Source organism: Poecilia formosa, unplaced genomic scaffold (genome assembly GCF_000485575.1).
Source record: "Poecilia formosa unplaced genomic scaffold, Poecilia_formosa-5.1.2 Scaffold95, whole genome shotgun sequence".
NCBI classification, from domain to species: domain Eukaryota; kingdom Metazoa; phylum Chordata; class Actinopteri; order Cyprinodontiformes; family Poeciliidae; genus Poecilia; species Poecilia formosa.
The window spans coordinates 538430-563380 of record NW_006800034.1 but is presented as its reverse complement, the minus strand read 5'-3'; the positions used below and the strand labels follow the sequence as shown (position 1 = coordinate 563380).

The 24951-nt window shown below is 39.0% G+C and overlaps 1 protein-coding gene across 2 annotated transcripts; it reads left to right on the top strand.

The window, feature by feature from the left end:
- Positions 1 to 505: 505 nt before the first annotated feature.
- Positions 506 to 15652, top strand: chatb (choline O-acetyltransferase b). Of its 2 annotated transcripts, none has more exons than XM_007558258.2 (15): positions 506 to 747; positions 2051 to 2138; positions 3376 to 3567; positions 3967 to 4085; positions 5476 to 5529; positions 5643 to 5823; positions 8922 to 9099; positions 9195 to 9364; positions 9443 to 9543; positions 9621 to 9749; positions 11006 to 11128; positions 11207 to 11348; positions 11575 to 11637; positions 12343 to 12480; positions 13334 to 15652. In XM_007558258.2, exons 2-15 carry the CDS (start codon positions 2100 to 2102, stop codon positions 13598 to 13600), a joined length of 1896 nt encoding a protein of 631 aa, XP_007558320.1. In that variant the 5' UTR covers positions 506 to 747; positions 2051 to 2099; the 3' UTR covers positions 13601 to 15652. The 2 variants fall into 2 exon arrangements, with proteins under 2 accessions (XP_007558320.1, XP_007558317.1); XM_007558255.2 differs by having other exon boundaries at positions 2048 to 2138.
- The last annotated feature ends 9299 nt before the right edge of the window (positions 15653 to 24951 follow it).

Here is a 24951-nt window from a genome sequence, read left to right as displayed (position 1 = left end):
TAGATAGATAGATAGATAGATAGATAGATAGATAGATAGATAGAACTTGCACTTATTTTTAATAGTACAAAAACGTCTGTCTGTCTGTCTGTCCAGTGAGATGGTAAAGTTTCCCAATACCTTTTTTTAAAAAAATCTTAGTAGAACAGAGAGGCAGTATGCTATGGTTGCGCAACAGTTTCAGGAACTAAAATGCCGGAAACGCACAGAAACCAGTTTATAAATACGAAAGAAATATGCAAATAGACTTCGGACACCTGCAACAAACTAGTTTGCTTTCCACAATAGCCTACTCTTCTTGTTTAAAGGTAACTGCAAAGCGTATTAATTCCCGGACAGGCACCACGCTCCCTGACCACCAGTGGGGCCATGACAGGGAGCCCAGAAACTGGACTCTTAATATGCATCCAATTTATTATCGGATGCGGATGAGGGTGGGGAGAGGAGGTGGAGGGGAGGGGAGGGGAGGGGGATGAGCTGTCGGATAATATGTTACGAACTGATTTCGATGGGAGGAGTTTGTTGCCCCAAGGGAAAAGGTGAATACAACACCTTCAACATCTTTTCAAGCTGCGCTTTCATGTGGAGCCGCAGCATCGCGGCGAATTCAGCAATGGGTTTTTTTGTTTTTCGTTTTGTTTTGTTTTTTCCTCCCTGCAACTCGCAACATGAGAGTTGAATGGCGTCTGGGCCACAATGTGAAACTTTAGCGCATTCCTCGGACTCCCCGAGTGCTGCAGAAACAAGGTAAGAAGTTTTTATTTTTTTATTTTTCCCCTACCACTCCTAAAATTTGATTGATTTGAATTTAATTTAATTGTGTACGTATAACATTACCTTGTCTAACAATATTTATTGACCTGTAATTGCGTGTACATGCGTCCGCTTAAAAACATTCAGAACTTTGAAACATATTTAGACCGACTTTTGGTATTTGTTCGTTTGTTGAAAAGTCTAAAGTTTTTCCCGTTTTTAACATGTAACATAAGTGACACAATCTTCTTTTTCAAATTTTGTGATGTTACTAAGTTATACACTTCTTTTCGGACATTGTTCAAACTTTAAACTGCTTATAAGATGTTATTTTCTATCTCAACTATCATTGTGAAGTGGCAGTTCGGATAATGATTCATCTTTTATTAAGTGGTCTAATACAATCTTTTCAACTAAATTTTAATTGTATTTTCCATATTTATATTCCATTACTTTTGTGTGGTTGGGTTAAAATAACTTTCTTTGTAAAGTGCCTTGAGTTGACATGCGCTATGAACTGAAGTTATGCAAATGAATTAAATTAAATTATGCTTGTGCTTTTAAAAACATCATCATTTCAACTTGTTAAGAACTCCAAAAACATTCTGACTTACTTTAGAAATTGTTTCGTGAATTAAAAAAATATATATATCGTTTTGTGTTTTTTTCACTCAGTGAAATAAATCGACGTGTGTCTTTATAAACTTTTTTGTTTGTTGAAAAATTCATGGGCTATTTTAAGGAACTGATTTGGTCACTTAAAGAGTTTGACATTTTAGGTAAACTGACTACTTTTTGAGATTATTACATTTTTAAAAACTTAAGTATGTCCCACAATTTTGCAAAAACACAAGGTTTTGCTGTAAAACGGGTATTCCAGTGCAATCAACCAATGTGAAAAAAATATACAACGTTTGTATCAAGTTGACTTTAATTACATTGACAATTATCTTCAATTTAATTAATAAAGTAAAACTGGGGCGTTCATCTTTTACATTAGATAATAGACTCCATTTGTTGACTCCATGTGTCAGTCTCTTCAGGAATGAATGATGAGCGTTAGTGTTTAAACTGAATGCCTCGTTGCGGCGCTGAGCGGTGGGACGCAGCTGGAATCCAAGGACGTGAAGCAAATTGCATTTAAGCTGCAAAACGATGAGGAATGGAAGCACGTCGAGTCATTTCCAAGCAGCAGTGATGCATTTCTCAAAGGGGCATACTTTTATTTATTCCCTGTCTTTCTTTCTTATTTCCCCTCCCTGTCCTTTTTTAAATGTTGCCCCATGTTTCAAAGCAGGGACGGTCCTGAGAGGTCTTTTTTCACCTGACCGGACTGAACTGCAACAATGTCAGCACTACAGAAACAAGCGACAAGAGGCCAAGAAGTATGAAATGTTATTTCTTTTTTTTGTTGTTGTTTGTTTGTTTGTCTTCTTAAATTTTGGGCAAAGAACTTTGTTCTTCTAGAGTCAAAATGGGGGGTGGGGGGATTGCCGCTGCTGAATTCAGAACCGCGGAGAGCGCACAGATCAGAAACCCCATTTGACCACTAGGGGCGTACGTTTCAGATAATCACTTGAAAACTGCCGTTATTTCATATTATCCCGCCACAATCACGAGTTAGTTTGTTTGCTGAATAACAGAATCACTATCGCCATTTTATAGTTTCCATAACAACCACTTTTGTAAATATTTCTTCTAATCCACTGTGGAGCCTCATTTCACTACAGCCTCCAACTTATCAATATTTACCACTTGGCTTATAAACAGTGTGCATATCAACATCAGACAGAAAACATAATCACGTTGCATTTTCTAACAAAACCCATGAGGTGGTGGAATTTATTCTAAGATAAGCCTGGGAGCCAATGGGATTAAATGTTAACTCAGACACTAATGAAACTAGATTCATTAAAAGCATCTTTATCTAAAGAAAAAAATACCCTAAACTTGTGGAAATACATACAGGTGTAGTGTAGGTGTCATTGGTGAAACCCACATTCGTGGCATGGATGTGCTTTTAATGTTGGACTTCATACATGATTGTTTTTTTTTCATGTTTCAAGAGTTTGAATTAATTTTTGACTTTTTCCCCCCCCCCCCAAAACTCCACAATCCAACAAAATTTACTTTGAAAGTCAAGTCGGTTGGGTTTGGTTGATCCCACCAAACACAACTAACTAACTACATGTAGACATTAATCTAGTCTTTGTGCCGTTTCACCTTTAACTTTCCAACCAAATTTCGTGTTATTTAGATGTAAGACGAACCCTTTAAAGGGAACAGTCAAGCCATTCATAAACTGGAATGTACTAGAACACCAGTATCATGGTCCACAGTGAATTCAATTTTACATCATACATTCTTCAAAACTAACAAATTAACTCTACCGATTTAGCTTGTTGGTGGTTGTCATTGGACATTTAGCCAAATATTATTCGGGATGCATGCACATTTGAGCCTCTATATACGATTTTGTCCATTTTTAGGTGAAAGAAATTCTATAAGACCTGACTGCACACTGAAAAAAGAACAGTTTGAATCATCGTCAAAAGCCAAGAATGAGTTTTACGATGAGTTTGTGGAGACTTCTACCCAACACTGTTTTTGTTTTGACTTCAGGTCTTGCCGAAGGTCCCTGTGCCCCCACTCAAACAAACCCTCGACACCTACCTGAAATGCGTCCAGCATCTTGTGAAAGAAGAGCAGTTTAAGAAGACCAAGGCCATCGTGGAGAAGTTTGGGGCTCCTGGAGGTGTCGGGGAGATCCTTCAGAAGAAACTCTTGGAGCAGAAGGACAAAAAAGCCAACTGGGTAAAGTTGTTTTAAAATGTCTCTTCCACTACTATAAATGTTGAGTTGAGAGTTTTTCTTGCACCAATAAAGCTTCTTGCGCCTGTTATTTTTTTTTTTTCATGAATATGTGTATGTGTTCCTCCTTTGTGTGTATAACAATATTTTATAAGTTCAGTCCCTAAAAAGGATTTATAAAGCATTCCCTTGTCTTTTGCCACCTCATTTTTCCCTAATGTGTCTGGGTAAGTGGTCCAGCTCAGTGAAGTCCATCACACTCCCACTCCTCTTTTCACCTGGTGGATGATACACGGCATTGTTTTTCTCTACTCCATTGCCCATTGCTCCTATATCTGAAAGCAATAGAGCTTTAAATAAAGAGCAATATTTCTTACAAAGTGTCCCTGTGCTTCCATTCAGGTCTATGACTACTGGCTGGAAGACATGTACCTAAGCAATAGGTTGGCCCTGCCTGTTAACTCCAATCCCGCCATGGTGTTTCCAAAACAGGCTTTCAGAGATCACAAAGATGCTCTCAGGTATATGCTGCTTGTTTTGTTTTTTTTTTTCTAAGTCATATATTTTATTTCAGTTTGTTTGTAGCCAGGATGAAGGACTGTGAATGCATTATTTCCACCACAAAGCATAGTAAGTGGGAGCATCTCTGTCTTGAGGGTGTTTTTTATTTTATTTTTATTTTTTTTCAAAATTAATAAAACTAAATAGAGAGCAGCCTTGGAGTAAAGCATGTTTGAGGCTGCAAAAGACTTGAGACTGGGGCAGGAGTTCATTTTCCAGCACGACAAATGCTCTAAGCACACAGACACAGCTACAATAGGAGGATTACATTAAAGCGTGCTCATTTGCTGAAATCACAGAGTCAAAGTCCAGACCCAAAACCAATTGACAATCTGTGGCCAGACTTGAAAATCGATGTTCACAGCTGCCCTCCATCCAATATGATTGTCTTAGACATCTTTAAATGATTGAGGTTCTATTAAGCTCAGATGTATACTGAGCACATGCCACACATTAGAAACATTTTGGAAAAATTAAAAAATAATAACTATGTAGGTTTTGAAATAATCTTTGCTTGAAGTTTATTTACGTTTTTCATTCACAAAGATCATCTATTTTTGTTGTCGACACCCACTGCTGTTTTGACAAAGCGTAAATAATCAGAGAGCAAAGCAATAGGAAGGAATATGCAGTAAAGCAGCTTGTAGCATCAGTAATACAGGCAGCATCAATCCTGTCAGTTGCAGCCTGTTGTGAGGGATTATCATAATGTTCCTAAATTCCACATTTATTACAAACAGCATAAAACATACATGTTGAGTTTTGTCAGCTGTTGACAAGGTTTGTGTTCATTTCAACAGACAGAGATGCTGAATTACAGTCATGCCCATTTATTAAGTGAACCCTGCTCCACCAGGCATGAGGTCTGCTCCGTCCATCTCTGCAACCCGACATCAGCTTTTGTCAGCTCATGCCCCACAAGCTGAATGTTTCCAGCACACACACACACACACACAAAAAGCAGCTGGATACCTACTGACGCGGCCACTTATTAGATCGGGAGTGACAGGGCCAAGCTCTCCGCAGAGACCGCCGCTCAGGCCTCATTCAGAGGGTTTGGTGTGCTGCAACTGTCTCCTCTGTATCGATTTGGCTTTGAACATAATAACACTGAGACAAATGACATACAACATAAGACCTGACAAGTTTGCCTGCTCACACACACACACACACACAAATAAATGCATGCACTGTATCCTAGTAATTTACCATGATTTGATTACGGTTAGCCTTTTGAGAGATGGGAGGTTATTGAATTATACTCACCAACCAATCCTCTTTGTGGCTTCAGTGTTTTACACCGAACATTCGTTGTGTTTTGAAAATTTTACCTATTTCTGCTCCCCTAAGATTTGCTGCTCGTCTCATCTGTGGGGTGTTGGAGTATAAGGCTCTCATTGACGCGTAAGTCCAGTAACTGATCAACTACCACATTGTAGATGCTTCTGATCAATCCTGAAAACCCCTCAACAAAGAGCCGTAGGTCTGACTCAAATGTCTGTAATGGTGTGTCTTAGGAGAAAGCTGCCACTGGATTTTGCTCGAGGCCAGTTAGCAGGGACTCCTCTGTGCATGGAGCAGTATTACCGCCTCTTCACCTCCTACCGCTACCCGGGGCTGAAGACGGATACGCTGAAGACCGACTTGAACGCTACCTCCTCGGCGCCAGAACACGTGATCGTGGCATGCAAAAACCAGGTCAGTTAAATGGCTGCTAATGGGTTTTTTTACACCACATCACACTTCTAACTGAACATAATGTTGCATTGTCAATACAATTGATGTAAATAGTGTGCACCGTGCGGTTGAAATGCATATTTTTTTGCGATTTGGAGTGCCAGCAGCTGTAAAATAATACATTTCACATGATTTTGATTTAATTTCAACATTAAGTCTTCTTTGGTTTACACCAAAATCAAGATCTTACTACCATCAATGGCATCCCTTACCTTAGACATCCTTCTGGATGGCCCTGACTCCAGGGTCAATTTAAATGTGGGCCATGCATGCACCAAAATGGATGGATCTTCCATTGCAGATGTGGCACAAGAGCTGTGGTCAGAGGTCAATATGCCGGTTGAAGCTGCAACCAGAGGTTGTAAAAGTAGACCAACAGTGATGGACACCATCATGCTCAACAAGGTGGCCTTTAGGACCTGGTCGACTCCTAAAGCAGCTGCCAAACCAGACAGATGGAAGGTGCTGTGGTGAAGAATCATGTCTGGTAGAATGAAGTCCTGGCGACAAGCTTGTATTAGATCTGCTGGTCAAAGGAGTCAGTTAGGGCATCTGATGAAGATGCCTCCAAGGATGTTCACTGAAAGGTTTTCTGAGTATGTACCACAGAGGAGGAAGTCTTAGTTCAGACCAAGACCACAATGTACAAGGTACATTCAAGGAGATCTGGCAAGGAATGGATGTTTTCGTCATGAGAAAACAGTCTCTTGTACTCTCCGTACACTTGTAGGGGGCCGGATTGATCCTCAAGAGTCATCCTCACAATCTGATCAATTTGGGGAACATTTGCAAGATAGAGTTAGTAAATAATGACAAATAAAGAACACGTGATGCTGCAATTTAATCTAAATATGCTCTCATGTTTTTTGATCATATTTCAGTGCAACTGTTAACTCCAAACTTAAGAATTGCTTTTTGTACATTTTACTGCTGAATTATGTAAATTAGTATGGAATGTAATCATTTACTTTTTTCCTAAAGCTTCAGTGCAACAGATTTGACAACATCCTGACCACCAGATATATTATGTCATCAGTTTGACTCCAACAATCCAACAACAATATAACTTCTATTTGACCTGGTAGCTTCATCTGTAATTTTAATATTGTCAGGGAGAAGACATTGAAACTCCAGTGTGGTGAGCTACACGTGGCTCAGTGTCAAATTTTGAGGTTTAACAAACACAGACGCTTTCAGGAAACTGCGGTTTTGTTATCTGATGTTACAGTGTCCATTTGAATAGATTTTTCTGATTACGTGGATGAGGAAAACCAAAGCTTTAACAGAACAGTGGCAGCTAAGAGGGGGAAAAAAACCCCCACTGATTTACATGTTTTAAGACATGAAACGTGCAAGAGCAACATCAGCAATTCTTGTGCGTATTTATAGCAGCCTAACAGATTGATATCTCTCCTCTAACTGCAGAATCTGAACTCTGCTCCAGCAGAGGCTGAAAGTATTGCAGTAAAAATATAACTAGAAACACTATTTGTGACTTTAAATGTCTTTAATGAGAGATTTTGTGGTTTAAGACTTAACTGTTCCCAAAACAGCTTCCCTCATACCTTGTGTGTGCCCAGTGCCGTCTCGTTTCCCCCAAAGCACAACAATCCCGAGCAATTCTCATCATTCACACAAACGCATGCAAGCCAGCGACGCCAGCATCTGGAGGAGCTCTCACCTGGAAACGACTCTGGGAGCATTCAACAGTCTGTTGAATATAAAGGTCTGTCTCTGTGGAAACAGGAAGGAGTTAGCTTCATTACTGCTGATTAAATCTGCCACTTTGCTTTAGCTCTTCTTCCAGTAGCATTATTTTTAATGAATGGCAGCAGAGGAGCTTGATGCTAACAACTGGGCGTCTTTAGTTTCTGCCATAACTGTCAGTGCCACAGGTAAAAACACTTATTTGCCAGGCAGCCATTTTAACAAATTACAACAAAGCCTTGGCAAGATGTTCACATGCATTTGCTTTCCTCCTGAGTCCGTATTTCACACAATCACATTTTGCCGCAGTTGCAGTTGGAAATAGCTTAGTCTCAGTCAGATTGGACTAATAGGATCCCTTAATGGCATTTCCAGAGACCCTCCCAACATGACGCAAAGAACAACAACAAAAAGCAAATAAGAAAAGCTTAAAATGAGCTTTAAAATGCAAGTGAAAGGGAGCCAGGTTATGGGGTGATGTGCTCCCTGCTAGAGGCTGAGCAGCAGCATTCTGGACTAACTGCAGACATTTGAGCTCGGACTGGCTGACTCCAAGGTAAAGAGAGTTACAGTAATCAAGCCAGGATGCAATGAAGGGATGAATTACTTTTTCAAAATGTTGTTTCAAAGGAATTTGCTGTACCTTTGCCAGCTGTCTAAGGTAGTAAGGACAGGATTGCAGGATTGGATTTATGGTTTTCATTTATTAAATGAAACCATTTAAATATGCATTTAGGGTTTCTTTGCTGGTATTGAACTTTGCTTCATGATTTGATGATGAGTCAAAACAGTAAAAAAAAAAATAAAAATAGGGGAGTAAATACTTTTCCACATCTCGCATTTTGTAAGTCTGAAAGTTCAATTTTGGTCTCATCCAACCAGAGTTCCTCGTTTTGCATATTTTCAGTTTCCACTATGTGATTTTGGCAAACAGCTAAAAATAATTAAAGTTTCTCAACAGTAGCTTTCTTCTCATGCCTTTTCCACATAGGACTGACTGATGGTGTGGATGACTGATAGTTGTCCTGCAGAATTTTACATTGGGGCTATTTGTTGATCTTCCACAGATTATTATTATTATCTCATTGCTTCTCTCATTAACGCTCCTGTCAGTTTAAATCTATTGAGTTGTCATGCTCTTTCCATTTCGAAACCTAACTCTTTAAGGTATCCAAAGCTTTGGATGTGCTTTTGCTGCTTAACCCTTGAGCTGTCTGCTGTGCTCCTTGGCCCTCAGGATCCTGTTTGTTCATCAATGTCATCTAACAAACCTCTTTGACCTTCGCAGTACTTTAGACTGAGATGAAATTACGCTTTGATTGCTAATTATGAAATCTATTTTTCCTCATTAGTTTTTCCTCTTGGATGTAGTCGCAAACAACAAACAGCTCAACGAGGCGGAGATCTTCCTCCAGCTGGAGAAGATCATGAAAATGTCAGAAAATGCTGAAGAGAGACTCCCTCCTTTTGGGATCCTGACCTCAGATGGAAGGACTGAATGGGCACAAGCTAGGGAAGCACTAATAAAAGGTCACCCAGCACCTCCTCCGCCTTCCTCATTACTTTCTTGGGTTTGTAATAACCTGTCAGATATGTAAACTCCCCTCCTCCCTTCCTGTGTCCAGATCAAGCTAACCGTGACTCTCTGGCTCTGATTGAGAGCTGCATATGCGTGGTGTGTTTGGACGAGCCCTGCGGCATTCCGCCCAGCGACACCAACAGGGCGCTGATGCTGCTGCACGGTGGCGGCCGGGAACGGAATGGCGCAAACCGCTGGTATGACAAATCAATGCAGGTGAGGCTTTAACACGGTCACGTCACTTTGTCTTCAACCTTATAATCTGGGCAACTATTTACTCCGCCTTTCTCTCAGTTTGTTGTAGGAACGGATGGGGTGTGTGGGGTGGTGTGTGAGCATTCCCCGTTTGAGGGAATAGTCATGGTGCAGTGCTCAGAGTTCCTTATGAAACGCATGTAAGTCAGCACCCTACATCGACTTGCCATGCCAGTCAATGCATCTGACCCAGGCAGGGTGTTATTGTTGTAATCAGAACAGGGAGTCCCTCCAGGACGGTTCAGCCGTCCAGCACCAGAGCATTACCCCCTCCAAGGAGGCTGCTGTGGAAATGCAACTCCCACGTTCAGGCTCTCCTAGAAGCATCTGGAGACAGACTGCAGAGGCAAGAACACCGTGCACTAAAGTTTCCAAATCTAAATTTACTAAATCAGTGCCTTGTCAAGGTATTTTTGTCTCTGGAAGTTCTGAATTTGTTGTCATGTTACGACAAATTACTTTAAACTTGATAGAAATTTGAGGTAATAGACCAACACGAATAGTGTGTCATTGTGAAGTGGAAGGAAAATTAAACTGTTTTTTTAGTTTTTCAAATTATGCACAAATAAAAAACTGAAGGTGTGCATCGGTTGTATTGTCTTTGATTTGTACTCCACCATTCACTGTAATTATAGCAGCGAGTCTTTTAGGGTTTCCCTGAATTTTTGTATATACCTCTTTCCAAACCAGCTCAACCTAAGTCAAAGTGGAGGCAGAGCATCTGCAAACATCCATTCATCCAACATCTATGCCCGCTTGTTCCATGCAGGGTCGCGGGGGAGGTGGTGCCCATCTCCAGAGGTCACTGGGTGAGAAGCGGGGTACACTCTGGACAGGCTGTGAGTCCATCACAGGGCAACACAGAGACACACAAGGACAAACAACCACGCACGCACACTAAGAGCAGTTTAGGAGGCCAATCAACACGCTTGCTTTTGGACTGTGGGTGAAAACCTGGAGGAAACCCATGCATGCAGGGGTAAAACATGCAAACTTCATGCAGAAAACACCTCAAACCGGGTTTCAAAACCAGGACCTTGTTTCTACAAAGAAGTGCAACAAACTGCATTAACATCCAGAACCTCTGTGGGCAGTAGTTTTCAAATTTTGTCACAAATTCTCAGTTGGACTGTGAATTTTTGCTTTTTGAAACCATTTGCATTAGAGGCATTTTAGCTCTCTCTATGCAAGTCTTTCACAGGCTCCCTTCAAAGATTGCCCAATATTCTGTTTAATCTTTCTTCTCATTAACTTTTCTGTTGAAAAGGCTGAATAAAAGCCTCACACCGCCATTACCATGTTTCATAATGGGAATGGTGTGTTTGTCTCATCTATCCAGCGCACCTTTTTTCACGAGTTTGTTATGTTTCCTACACGGCTTTTCCAAAAATGTTGAAAGCTGCAAATGCTTTTCCTTCCACTTTGCATGTGCCTCTTAATGTTGGTCTATCATATAAAATCCCAATGAAATCATTTAATTTAGAGAGTATAATGTGACGAAATGTGTAAGAGTTTTAGGGAGATGAATACTTTTCGAGGCACTGCGATTACAGATATTCCTGTTTCACATTCTGTTTCATACTCTTTCATGTTTCACTTCAGGCTGGTGAACAATCTTGACATGGATGTTTTCACATTTGAAACTTACGGAAAAGAATTTATCAAAAAACAGAAGATGAGCCCAGACGCATTCATACAAATCTCCTTGCAGCTTGCATTTTACAAGTAAAGTATACCACTCACGCAGTACACAGTAAACACCACGTGTAAATATAATCGCTCATTTCAAATCCAAACCGTCAGATGCAGAGGAAGGCTGGTGTCCACGTATGAGAGTGCTTCGCTTCGTCGTTTTCGAGAAGGTCGGGTAGATAACATCCGTTCAGCCACAGCTGAGGCCCTGGCCTTTGTGAGGTCCATGGCCGACGAGAGGGCAACTTTCACAGTGAGTCGTTTGTCTCACTTTCTCCCTGATAATCAACTCCCAGAACAATGGTCACCTGTAAATGAGACAGGTGTGAACAGCCAGTTAGAGGCATGCCAAACCAAGTGACTCCAGTCAAACAGATGATCTCCCTGCAGATTTATCCAACGCATGATGCATAGTATGCTGCACCGCTTGATGTGTTTTACGTTGCTTGAAGAATATATCTTGTGTTTATCTTTGCAAGAACTCTGAAAAAATGAAACGGCTGAAGGATGCAGTAAAGGCCCAGACAGACTACACAATCGCAGTGAGTATTGTGTCTGTTGGAAAGGTTGGGGTCAAGTATAAAAACATATCCTGATCATTTTTCACCAGATCATTTTGTAAAATCTTTTTTCAAACTTGTTTTCTGTTACACTTTTGGTCAGTAGTAAAGAAAAGTAGGCTTAAAGATGCATAATAACAAACCTCAATCTAAAGGAATACCACAACAGAAAAGAAATGACATTATTGACCTCAATCAGTCTGGAAAGGGTTTCAGTCACATTTCTAAGGCTTTGGGACACTAATGAACTACTCCAAGATCAATTATCCATTAAAAAAAGGCCCATTTTTCATTCGTTAAGTAAATATCTTGAATGTTCCAAACACATCTGGGGAATATTCTTTGGCTGATGAGCAAAAAGGGAAACATTCTGGAAGATTTGTATCCAATTCACTGAGCTGAAAGGCGAAACTTTCAATTCCAAAGAGAACGCACCATCATCACTTTGTGATGTTCTGGAGTAGCCTAGTCAAAATCTATGTTTAAAAACAATGGAGAAGCTTCAACCAGATTTTAATGCCTAAAAATATGTCCAAATTAAAACAAATCTGGATCAAAATTTCTCCAAAGCAACGTCTTTGATCACAAATGTTTTGGTGGCTGTTTCATAGAACTTGACCAGTATGAAACTTGGGCTGAGCCTCTTAGCATTTTGGTTTTCTAATTGTATTGATTTTTTTTACTCAGGCAATTACAGGAATGGCAATAGACAATCACCTCCTTGGACTTCTGAAGGTCTCAAAGCAGCTGAACATGGAGAAGCCAGAGATCTTCTGTGACGAGACATATCTGGCCAGTAACCATTTCACCCTCTCTACCAGTCAGGTGCAATTATCTACTATTTATTTTCTAAAAAATAAAAAAACCTCAAGTTTTTAAAAGTACTTGAGGATTTTTAAAAACTTAAATGAATTTGTAATATCACCTTTGGTTCAGTGAAGATGCTCTTAGTGTATTCGGAAAGAGAACTTTTAAAAAGCGTGATTGCAAAATCTTGTACGAAACAATAAAATATGTGCAACACTATATAAGAACCAATTAAGATATTTAGTTCATCCAGTTGCACAGACTCATGCCGATGGCTCGGTGTTTGTTGCAAGCGGTCTTATTAATTTTAGACTCCAGTAAAATGAGCTGCCTCAGCAAAACGTTTGGTTTTCCAGACCTCTCTTTTTCCACCATTGGACACTTTCTTGGCAGCACTTAGCGCCCACACTTTAAATAATTAGTTTTTCTTACACAATGCTTTAAACGAGCGCATGCATCAGGTTGATGAAAGGAGCTTTAACGATAAGCTTCCACAGAACCTGGCAGTTATAGTGCTTGGCTAAGAGGTAATTATATTAACTTTGAGCATCGGGGAAATATTTTCAGCCGCAAATAAGTCGAAAAACTAACTGGTCACAAATCCAGTAGAGCTGAAATATAACAGAACTTGTTAGCACAGATAAAAACATACACTTATATAGAAAAGAGGATATTTTATTAATCAAAAGAGACATGTCAGGTAAAAACAGAGAAGATCTAGTTGTGTCCTGTCCTGGGTTAAAAGAAAACTTTATTCTAACGTCACTTGACTGTGAAAAAATAATGACAACTTTTTTATATACTGGAAAAAAAAAACATTAAAATGTCCAAGCCACTCAAAAATCCCTGGACTGTATGTGTTTATCTCCAGGTTCCTACAACAGTGGAGATGTTCTGCTGCTATGGACCTGTGGTGCCCAACGGCTACGGCGCCTGCTACAACCCGCAGCCGCATCACATTGTCTTCAGCGTGGCGAGTTTCTGGGAGAACACGGAGACGAGCTCAGCCGTTTTCGTCAAAGCCCTAAACGAGGGCCTGTTGGAAATCTGGGATCTGTGCAACAGGAGTGCAGCTGCAGCTACCAAACCACCGGAAAGCAGCCCTGCAGCTGGCCCGCCTCGTAAATCAGGAAAGTAAACTATATAGATAGAACCTCCCCTATACTCACCTAGTCGAATCTTAGAGTTAGCTTCAGTTAGCTTGATAGTTCAAGAAAAATGAAAAGCCTTATAAATGAATATTTAACTACATAAAAAATATATATGTACATCTTTAGAAAATATATAGAAAAGAAAAACGAGTAGGTAAATTTCCTTTCTGGATGCGTAAGAATGATGTGGGGTTCAAAACTGACTCTGGTGGACTGAAGTAAGTCGGTCTGCTGCACTTAAGGAACTTGAAGCCATGTCTGTTTGTAGCACCAGTCTGAGGATTCAGTCCTCAGTCTAAGAGTTATTTAAAAGATCCTTCCTGTGAATATTACATCTAACTTACACTACATGAAGTATTAACCTATAAAACAGGACAGCGACTGAAAAAAATCTGAATAGAGTATAGTATAATTTATTAATCCCATCTGGTATTTGTGAATGAGCTTTGCCATTTGAGCTACACTGTGACTTTAAATGTTCAAATAAACGATGTATCAATATGTGTAATTTATTATTTTTTTAATCATAAGGTTTCCAAAGAGATGTGTATATGTGAAGTATGTCTTTTAAAGCACTTTAACACACACACACACACACCCCCACACACACCCCCACACACACGCACACACACACACCTACACACACACTCATAGACATATGTAGTTGAAACCAGATATATACATACACTACAGGTGATGCTTTCAAGCCTTTATTTTTATTTAATTATGATGATGTTCTGCATCCAGCTGACTTAAAACCTCACATTTAAGATTCGAACATTTCCTCATGTTTTCGAATAGAAGAAAACATTTTTTACAACAGAAATTGGGGCTTCATGAAAATGATGAACAGCACCTGCTTGAAGGTTGTTATCTTGAAAAGGTTCTTTAAATCTGACAAACGAGCCTAATTGGAATTCATATTCTAAGTCAACAATTAAGATTTCACAAAGACACACAACAAATACAAGATGACAACTTATTTGTTCAAATTCCAGTGTAGTAATTGCAAATTTCTAGACATGTTATGTATTACAGCAATAGTGGCAATGATATGTGGATATGTGTTACGAGTCATCAGTGCTGCTTTATTATCAAGTTATAAACAAGTATGTATGCTTACCATATGTATATATTTAGAATTTGTCCTTTCATTTGCATTTAAAGCAGATGCAATACATGAAATAGATAAAAAACAAGTTATGTACTGCATATCTTAAGCAATCTGTGCAATAATATACGAAGTGCAGTGAAGGTTTTGTGCAATCTGACGGATGAGCTCATTATGTGCATGGAGCTTCTTCATTGATAAATCAATAAGAGTTGCTATTTTTATATTCAGAAATAAAAGAAACAAATACTACATGAAGTTATGAGACTAAAAACGTTTATTCGTCAGAAAAAGTCCCTGCAAGTACGTGTTGTGGGTCTTATTTATTTTGTGAACTCTAAGTGGCAATCAGTGTTAAAGGTGTCGAGATAATTACTGTCTTGTTGTGTATCCACAAACCAAAGTGAATGTATTGTGATTTTAAAGCTGAGATAAGTATTATACCTGAGATGTATGTGTTTAATTCTCTATAAAGCTACAACAATTTCGATTAAATACTAATAAAATCTCATAAGTGCAAATTCAGAATGCCTTCAAATGATGTAAAAGTATTGCTGTCATTTGTCTGAAGAAAACACCTATTAATGTGGGAACAACATGGTTAAGATGTATTTGTCACAAATTGTTTTTTTTTCTTGTATGTATCACCCAATAATGTATTTATTGATAATTATAGGACAAATCTGTATAAATGTGGCTTCTGCTGCAGAAGTCCTCACATCACTTGAATTTTTTTCTCATCTTGACATTTTGTTGGGACTTCGTGTGACGGGTCAACACAAAGTGGTACAAAACTGTGACGTGAAAGTAAAACCATAAAGTGTTTTTTTTTTTTTTCTTGAAAAATAAAAACCTAAAGAAAGCGTGGTAAACATATTAATTCAGATCGCTTTACTGTGAAACCATTAAATAAAATCTAGTGCAGCCAGTTGTCTTCAGAAGTGGTTTATTCATTGAACAAAATCCATCTGTGTAATTTAATTCCATTATGAAACTGCTGTGTGAAAACCTCAGTTGAAAACTAACACTGCACATCACCATGAAAACATCATCGCAGCACCGACACGTGGCGGTGGAGCCGTCGTTCTAGTATTTTGTCCAGGTGTAGTGATGACAAATGGCGGCTGAAAAACTGCAGAAATCATGAACTTTAAAAATTCTGTAATTTACGAACTTCTTCAACATTAGTGTTAGCTCTACTGAGAGCTGACACCCACAAAAATAACATTATATAATCAGATTATCCATTTATAAACCTGCTGTGATAAGATGTCTGTCTACAACAAGCAAGATACTGACAACAGATCGTTGCTCTACTGAACCTCACTTAGTAGAGGCTGAGCTCTATATTTTAATGTATAATTTCATGTTTCACTTCAACATAAATTCTCCTAATTTATTAAACCAAATAAACCAAGTTTATTAATTATTTGCTTTATAATTTAATTGGTTTATTTTTAAAATTTTTTTAGTCTAATTTTTTTTCATCAGCATCTTTTCAGCCCTCTAATTGCACAGTTGTTGCTCATTTCCTCACGAGGTAGATACCGCCATCTGCTCAGTGCCTGCACAAGACCAATCATAATTTCAAAAAGAGAAAAATAGATTTTGTTTCATGGCAGAGATCTAAAAATACAACAGGAAGCTCATTACAAAACGCAAGATACCCTTAACACTTACACCGAAGTATTTAAAATGATAATGCTACACGTAAAGAGCCACGTGCTCAAATAAGGCGCCTTTCCATAAACATGTATGTAAATTTTTATTTTTTGCCATATTTTGAGTTTGTTACCGCATCAGACAGCTGTTTCTGTTGAAAACAGATGCTTCGCAGACATTTCAAAGGCGACGTTTTACTGGCTTTTTGGCCTTGATCATTTTCAGGACATGATTAGATTCCAGCATATGGCAACAGTCATTAAGTGAGGAGGAAAAGTAAAGAAAACAAGTCTGAAAACATTTTATTTTCAAAACTCACAACACAGCAGGGGCTTAATGCTAGTGAAGACTTCATTTATTTGATAAGAGATACTGTTGTCTTCTTTTTTAAACTCTGCAAAGCAAGTACTTTTACTTGCAAAGCACATGCTTCCATAGCAACAATGTGGTGGTTTATTATTGTGTTGACAACAAACTAGGATTGTTGGCGGAGCCTTGGCAGAGCAACAACTTTACATGCGCAGGAGTTGTTGCATGCCACTCTGGTTGGGTCATTGGGATTGAAGCAGAACCAGCCATGCTGGTTTCATCACAAGGTCGCATGAGAACTTCATGCTTAATAAGAAAACTCCTTTTGGCTTTTTTATACAATATTAATTGGATTTCGTCTACAGTATCCCTCCTAGTTACTGAAGACTCATAATTCTCCTTGTAAATAGAAGCTTTTTTTATTATTATTATTATTATTATTATGCTCAGCATCTTGTTTCTACAATGATCAATAATGAGTTGGTGTATTTAAATCAGCATAAAAATAAATAAATAAATAAATAAATAAATAAATAAATAAATAAATAAATAAATAGATAGAGCTTTCTATTTGTTGTTTTTTAGAGTAATTTACATTTTGAGTTGACCTACAAATGCTTTGACTTCTGCTTTTTTTTTATCAGATTAGAGATAATCTTGTCACTTAAGCCGTTATCCCACCTCACATGCCATGATTTTGGTTGTCTCAAACTGAAAAGGCTTTGTAGTCTTATATGTAGTTTCTTTGTATTGGGTAATTGTAAACCACACAAACAAAGCCTATTGTTCATCCTGGGCATCTGAGCTGTCCTGCATCCCCAGTTTCCTTGATGAGTGTTGCTGGAAGGACCATAAAGAGGCAGAGGCGTCATCCTTCAGCTCTGTCCACTATTACATATGAACTAACCTGACAGGCTTATTTACACCAGGACACATGCAGCCTTGATAAGACCATCGCTCCTCTGCCAAACGCTTGTGGCTCACAAACAGATCCCACACACACAAAAAACTAAATTACTTATAGTTAAAGTCAACAGCGACGGTTGGCAATCCCTGTATCAGTTCACTATTCATTTTGTTTAGATACTCTTGTTTTATAGTTAAGTGGTTTAGACACTTTTCCTTTGTTGGTTTTCAATCACCAGGAGCGCCCATAAACATCCGAAGATCCTCCTCCAGAGTGAGATATTGTTGCACCGCTGGTAGCAATAAGAGAAAGATTTAAGATGAGGCCCTTCCCCGTGACGGAGACCCAGCAGGAGAGTCTGCTCTGTCGCCAGACGGCGCATCGCTTTCGCAGTTCACTTTTAAAAACACAGAACAATTATCCAGCACTGACTCTGCTCCCTTCATCTCTCTCCACCGCCCCTCTTGTGTTCCCATAAATGCATAGAGAAGAATATGTTTTTTTTTTTTTTTTTTTTTTTTTTTACCTCTTTTTCAAAAGTGGCAATTCAAAAATGAATACATCTGTGTGGCCCATAAACCTCCTCATGCTTCTAATTACGTCTTAGTGCTTGGATTGTTTTTATATCACAAGGAATTCCTCTGCGATCTATGCAGCCTGATGTGTTCGTTGATCACGGTGAGTAAATCCCCTGAGGGGCTATTTGCGTTTCTGCTTTGTGATTTTTCCCAACTTGCTCCAAGAAAGTTAAAGTTTCGTTATTTCTTAAGCGTCAATGCAATTTTCCTTGGCTTTGCTGGAAAAATAACTTCAATTTATTTTTAAAAAAATGTTTTAACTTGTACTTTAAAAGGTATTCGTGTTATAAATTTTACGTACGATGCTCTGCTGTTTTTAAATAAAACGTATTTTTAAAAAATGTATTATACCACTTATCCTTGCAGGGTAAATTGAAATCTAAATAGAATTTAATTTAACTAAACTAAACTTGAGTTAAACTAAGACGCACTGCACTGAAATAGAATGATTAAAATTAATTTCACTAAAATGTATCTTAATTAAAGTGAACGGAAAATAACTACAAGTAAGTTGACATGCTGCTTCATTAAGACTGTATGGCAAACAAGAAAGCCTTTTCTGGCAACAATGCAGATTCAAAAGATCAATTATATTTGTACCCAAAACATGTGCCAGTAACAAATCCTGATGAAAAAGTGTAACATTTCTTTACACAAACTATATCAAATCAGTGGCATATTGGGAAATCTATGGACACCCTCACCTGTAGGTGTCTTGTCTGTATTATGGTCCTATCATAAGTGGAGATGCTTTCTGTAATATTTAATTATATTATAACGCTGCAGATTAGGTCTGATTTTTCAACAGGACCAGAAGCTAAAAAGCCCATCAGCATCAGCCTTTTCTTCTCCTCCGTTATCCCGAGAGCGAACTAACACACCTCTACTGTCCCATCTGCCGAGACAGCATTTGTTCATCCTTAATGGGCCGCTGTAATTGGCAGGAATCAGGAAGCAGGAGCTGTTTCATGGAGCGTGTTCTTAGTTACTGGAGTCTTGAAAGTGATGGAGCCAGCAGCAGCAGCAGCAGCAGCAGCAGCAGCTGTGGGCTCCAGAACGCCGTTACTGCCCACAGAGGCCTCTGCTCGTCTCCTCTCCACCCCACAATGTTCTGCTCCACAGGGACAACGTTACTGGGACAAATGGCCACCTGGGAGCCACAAACCAAATGAAGCACGCTCTTCCTTGTTTATTTTTTCAGCGTCAACCACTTTCCCTAACGTACACAATCTCTACCTCTCCCATCTGCCTTGACAGGAAAATAGATCTGCTCTGGAATTGCATTTTGCAAACTGTGCATCACATGACCAGAGATGCAAAGCTTGCATGCATGCATGCAGAGCCATGCCTTTATATTTGCCTTCATGACAGTACGGCCATTAGCTGCCTGGTGGTGGTTTTCACTTGTCAAATATTATGAGAGATCCTGCAGAACTCATGGCCACTTTACAAATTCCTCTGCATAACGGAGGCGGGTTTCAAAGGAGGCTGCAGCTATCCTAATGAGTTCTTTCCATCTAACTTTTTTCCTTCCTGTCACTTTGGATCCACTCAGATTTGACTCTTCTGCAACCAACTCCCAAGCTGAACGAAAAGGCCGATGCAGCCAGACGAACGGTTGTTACTCCGATGTGAGGAAGGCTTTTAAGCGTTTGTCACTTTGCAGGACTTTAGTGGACGACTGAAGATCAGCCTGGCACAACCTTTTACCTTCCAGAGTTTTACTTGCCAAGCTCTTGTTTTTTTTTTGTTTTTTTTTTGGTTGATCTACATAACTTGTGATATATTTAAAGTAGATACAGGTGCCTCTCAATAAATTGTAAATCATTAATAATTAATTCAATTAATTTATTAAAATGTAATTACATTTAAAAAAATGAAAACTCATCTATTACATAAACGTGTTACACACATTTTCAAAGAAAACTGCAAAATAACACAAAAACAATTTTTAAAAGTTTGATTTTTAACAAATGTAAATGTTTTGTCATGGCCAAAGCAATCATGAGACGGACTGCTGACTTGACATGTTTCCAGCAATGGCAGCCACAATATTGGATTGCTAAAGAAGGTCATAGCAACTAATTGAAAATTGAGTGGAAGGAAAAACTGAATTAGCAAACATGCAGAACAAGATGAACAGCAGCCTTGAGAGGCTTGTGAAGTCAGAGTCTATTTAAGAGTTTAGGGGAGACTCAAGATGTGGACTGCAGCTGAAGTCAGTATATTAATAGAATCTCTCTCTTCCATTCTTCTGGCATTTAGCAAATAGAAAAAAAAATTGAAGAAAGGTTCAGTTGTTTTATTTTCAGAAAAAAGGAGAAACGGTTGCATCTTTCTATACAAAGCATGTAGAGCGTCCGGTTTCCACTGTGTGCAAGTTTCACTTTTTGATGGGACTCTAATGCAATCAGACGAACCTGCGTGTTTGCACAGAAAGCGCAATCGCAAACGTGAATCTATACGAGTCGTGACTGTCTGCAGCTACTTTCACCCTTTCACTTACCGTCCCTACAATTCACAGAAAATCCCATTTCCACACAGAGCCTCTCAAATTAGCCAGAGCTGTTCGGTGAGAGCCCAACCAGCGCCGGACCTGTCAGAAGGACGAGGCATAAATCATCCCCCCGGAGCAGGAGCGGTGGCAGGACCAGAAACGCATCCACCAGCCGAGATTTACGCCGCACATCGAAAGCAAAGAGCCTGGACCCTCTCCACCAGGTCATCTTCAAATTGGTTATTGATCCTCCAATCCCAAAATGAATCATACGGTGCCAACTCTGTTTAGGTGCTATGTTTACAGTAGTGTGGTTGCAGCTAATATGCAGCCCCCTAGATGGATTATAGTTTGGAAACCTCGAGAAAACACACAGCTGAAGCTGAGCAGGGTGTAATTTACCTGGAGATGAATGGATGTGCTGTTGTCATGCAGCCGAGCCTCATTAGACCAGCTGAAGCAGCCACTGACAGCAGAGTGTGTGAAGGGTTTGAAGTTAGGCATTTTACTCTGGTAATTATGACAACAATCACCGGGAATAACTGAAGAGCTTATGACATAGTTACACTGCAATTCTTGTAAAGCACACAATTGTTTGGGAACAGGTCTCGTATACTGGAAAAGAAAAATAAAACTAAGAATATTCCAAGTTGTTCCCAATTTACGAGCTGCCGTAAAACCTACCAGATTCGAATTTTAATGTTAAGGATTCTTTCAAAGAGCAATCGTCACTTTTGTCCAAATCTGCCTTAAATGAGACTTGTTCTGTCAAAGCAGCTCGTGTCTACTCTCGGCACGTAATTTATGTTGGCAGATTACTTAATGGACCCTCGCTTCTCGCCCAATTACGCGCCAAGGTGGTGTGTAAACGTAGCTCCTTCCTCGGAAGCGGTTTCCTCATAAATGCCAGAATGGCCATTATGAGAGTCCTTTTGTGAGTGAAAACAGACACCTAAAATAACGTCTGGGCTTTAATTGAAAGATTGTACGGATGGCCCTGGTCCTGCTTCTCCTTGGGCTTCCTTCTAAATGTCAGAATGAAGACAATTAGATGCTTTTCTTCTGTTCCTATTTGAGTGAAAATGTCAGACTCATTTTCATTTTCAAAGACGTCTGGATCACTGGTCCAGTTTCTGAATATTCTATTGATAACATCAACGGCGCAATAAGACGCGCGATATGACGAGCATTGATAACCTCTTTGCGTCTTATCGGGATCTCATGTGATAGGCCACCACAAAGTAGTGAAAAGTGTCCAGGGAAAGGAAAAGAATATGTGGCTTTCAACTATTTTTATAGATTAAAATCTGGAAAATATTGTGTACAAGTGCAATATAAAACAGCCAAAACACTGAGTTCTCTTAAATCTGAACCAAAATCCCTGTTTAGAGTTTCTTTTGAACCATAATAAATGAATGTGTAATGACAACACTAGATAAAATGTAATGTTTTAGTTGTTGACTGTGTATTCTGACTTTGTATTTTTATGGTGTAAAGCACTTTGAGTTGTCCTGAAAACATTTCAAGATGTTATTTTTCACAATTTTAACGATCACGGCTTACAGGCTTTGAGTTTTCTTGTGGTAAAGAAAACTCAATATTCAAAGTCTCACGTCTGACTAATTTGCTTTAAGCACAAACGTCGGGCTTCTGAAAAGTATGCAAATTTCTATACACTCAACACTGAGCTGGGCCTCCTCTTGCATGATTTAAGTGAAATGAGTACCAATAAAACAAACTGCTAAATAAGATCTAGACGTGAAGTGTCAGCCCCTCTCTATTTCACTCGCGCCTTTTAAAGCCGATAATGAACAGGAAGAAGTGGGTCTGGACGGACGGACAGCTCTGGGTTCTTCCTCTCCGTTTCCAGTCGATAGGAGCCAGCAGGTGAGACCTCGACTATCTGTGCAGCGTGGCAGACGCTTATTAGTGGTAATGTTCTCCCATCATCCATCTCCAGGTGGGTTTCCTCCATTGATCTCGACGCCAAGTCTTGTCACAAGCTGCTCCTCTGGTAGCGAGATCGCTGGTCGCCGCCGGTGCCGGGGCTGTCAGTGACACAGCTTACAGTTCAGTCAATAGACTTGAGGCTGGAAAGCCAGAATTAGATTTGGGACAGAAAATGTGTTTTGTTTAGTGCTCCTAAATGTAGCCTAAATCAAAAATGATCACTAAAAATGAAGGTATCTATGTAAGCTTATTTAAGACTTAAAGGGACAATTCCAATTTTTTTGACTGATGTTTTGATTATTGTTTATATATAACTCTTATTTGGGCATTTTCATTGAGGCTAAAGCTAAACAAAATCAGAGACATGCCAAGATTCATATTAAAACAAATCCAATAGTAATTACTGTGTTGTCATATTTAAACAGAATAGTGATAGTGACAATCTGTTCTCAGAAACATACTTAGAACTGAACACGCTTATGGTTCAATATTTGTGGTTTTCTTTTTAACACATTTTCATAATATTCACAAAAAATCTGCCTGTTTGTGATTTTTTCGTAATGCAAGAAAATGCAGCCTGGAAAGCTGAAATACCGAGATGCGACGCTACGAGAAATGTTATTGGTAGAAAGAAATGCTATTGTTAGCCACACGATAACATTTAGCTTATAGCTTTACTTGCTTAGAAAGCTACACCATTAACAAGAAATATTTTCAATCAGCTCAGATGTCTTAGAGTACCTAGATGCTGGCAGTTTTTTTGTAAAGTTGAGGCAAAAACAAAAACACCGCAGTTTTAATCGTATAAGGAGAGCAGTAACAGCACGAGCAGCCGAACGTTTCCTTCCTCACTTCCTGCAGTAGCTGTTTTTCACACCATCTGCCTTTATAATTGGTCCAATCCTTACTCCTGTGTGAAGGCAGAGACGGCCTTGCATCATCTTTCATTCCAGCTGAGTCAGTATCAATCATGTGACAGTCCAGTGACGGATAGGCAATCTAATAACAGGAGCAAAAATAACTTCACTCACTCAATCCTTGACCTTACAACGCAAGCACTCAGTTTGGTTAAAAGCTGCGGCTCTCACATAAAATGGATTTTTCCTTCAGGATCAATTGCAGAGGAAATATTTGAACTGTAAATGGCCACAGAAATCTACTAATAAATAATTGCTGTTGTCAGGAATTTATGCATTGCCTGCACCTCCTCTCTTTCGAGAGTATTTTCAACTGCAGGCTGTTCAGCCCGAGTAAAAGGCGACGCGAGCAGGTTTTGTGGAAAAGCTAAGGAACTGCCTTTGGAGGAGGAAGCTTCTCGGCTGCTGAATTACCACTAAAAGCCTTTGACTATGCTGCTTCTGAGGAAGAATAGAGGACATTGAGGAAAGTGATCAGACATGCAAACCTTGCAGAGTTCAAACAAATCCGAATTACAAATTTAATTAACAGACAAGCAGTTTTTTTTTCTTTATACATGTTTTGTATAATACTACAGAAGATGAACTAATCAAATGTTGCAGGTGGTAAAAAGTCTAGTTTTTGTACTTTTCTTTCCAGTTTTTAATGTTGACATGTTATTAAAGTGTTATAAGAATAATTATTTTGATTTGGAATTACTTGTAGATTAACAGTAAATTAAATTTGATCTCGCATAAAACAAGTTTCAACATCAGCCTTCAAAATATCCAATTTAAGACCTGATTTGAACAAGTCTGAGTTAAATTGTGTGCTACACTGCAACATTTAGATTTTTAATGTGCATATTACTTCCATGAGAGAGGACTTTAATAAGAATTTACTGTCTGCAAATTTTAATTTATATGAGGAAAATGCAATACAAATTCGCCAAGACTGAGGATTTGCCACTTTGACGTTACCCACTTTTGATATTGACCATTCCTGTAAGTACTAATGGTACTAAAAGTATAAGAATGACTAATTAACATATGAACCCTGATGCTCGAGGTGCATTTGCAATCTTATCTCCATGTTTCTTTCCCCAACAAACAAGAATTGGATAAACAAAAAATGTAATTAAGGATTGGGGAAAGAGCGGTCATGACCACGAGTATTACAAACACAAACCTCAGCTTCCAGGATTTCAGTCAACAAATCAATATTCAGCTGAATATACCTTTAATCTGCAGCCAGGAGAAGCCAGCGTTACTCATCCAAACACCGCAGGGAATTTCCACTAATGATCAAAATGATAACGAAAGATGAAAAGAGAACCTTTAATTACTTTAATTAGGCCCTGTAATTCATAATAAAACACCTTACGAAAACACAGTTAACCTTGTTGGATGGAGGCAGAGAAATGATTA

Coding starts and splice junctions, on each gene's coding strand:
- chatb (XM_007558258.2), top strand. CDS start 2,100: ATGTCAGCACTACAGAAACAAGCGACAAGAGGCCAAGAA. Junction 5,824..8,921: donor TCGTGGCATGCAAAAACCAG/GTCAGTTAAATG, acceptor TTTCCTCATTAG/TTTTTCCTCTTGGATGTAGT. Junction 9,100..9,194: donor TAGGGAAGCACTAATAAAAG/GTCACCCAGCAC, acceptor TCCTGTGTCCAG/ATCAAGCTAACCGTGACTCT.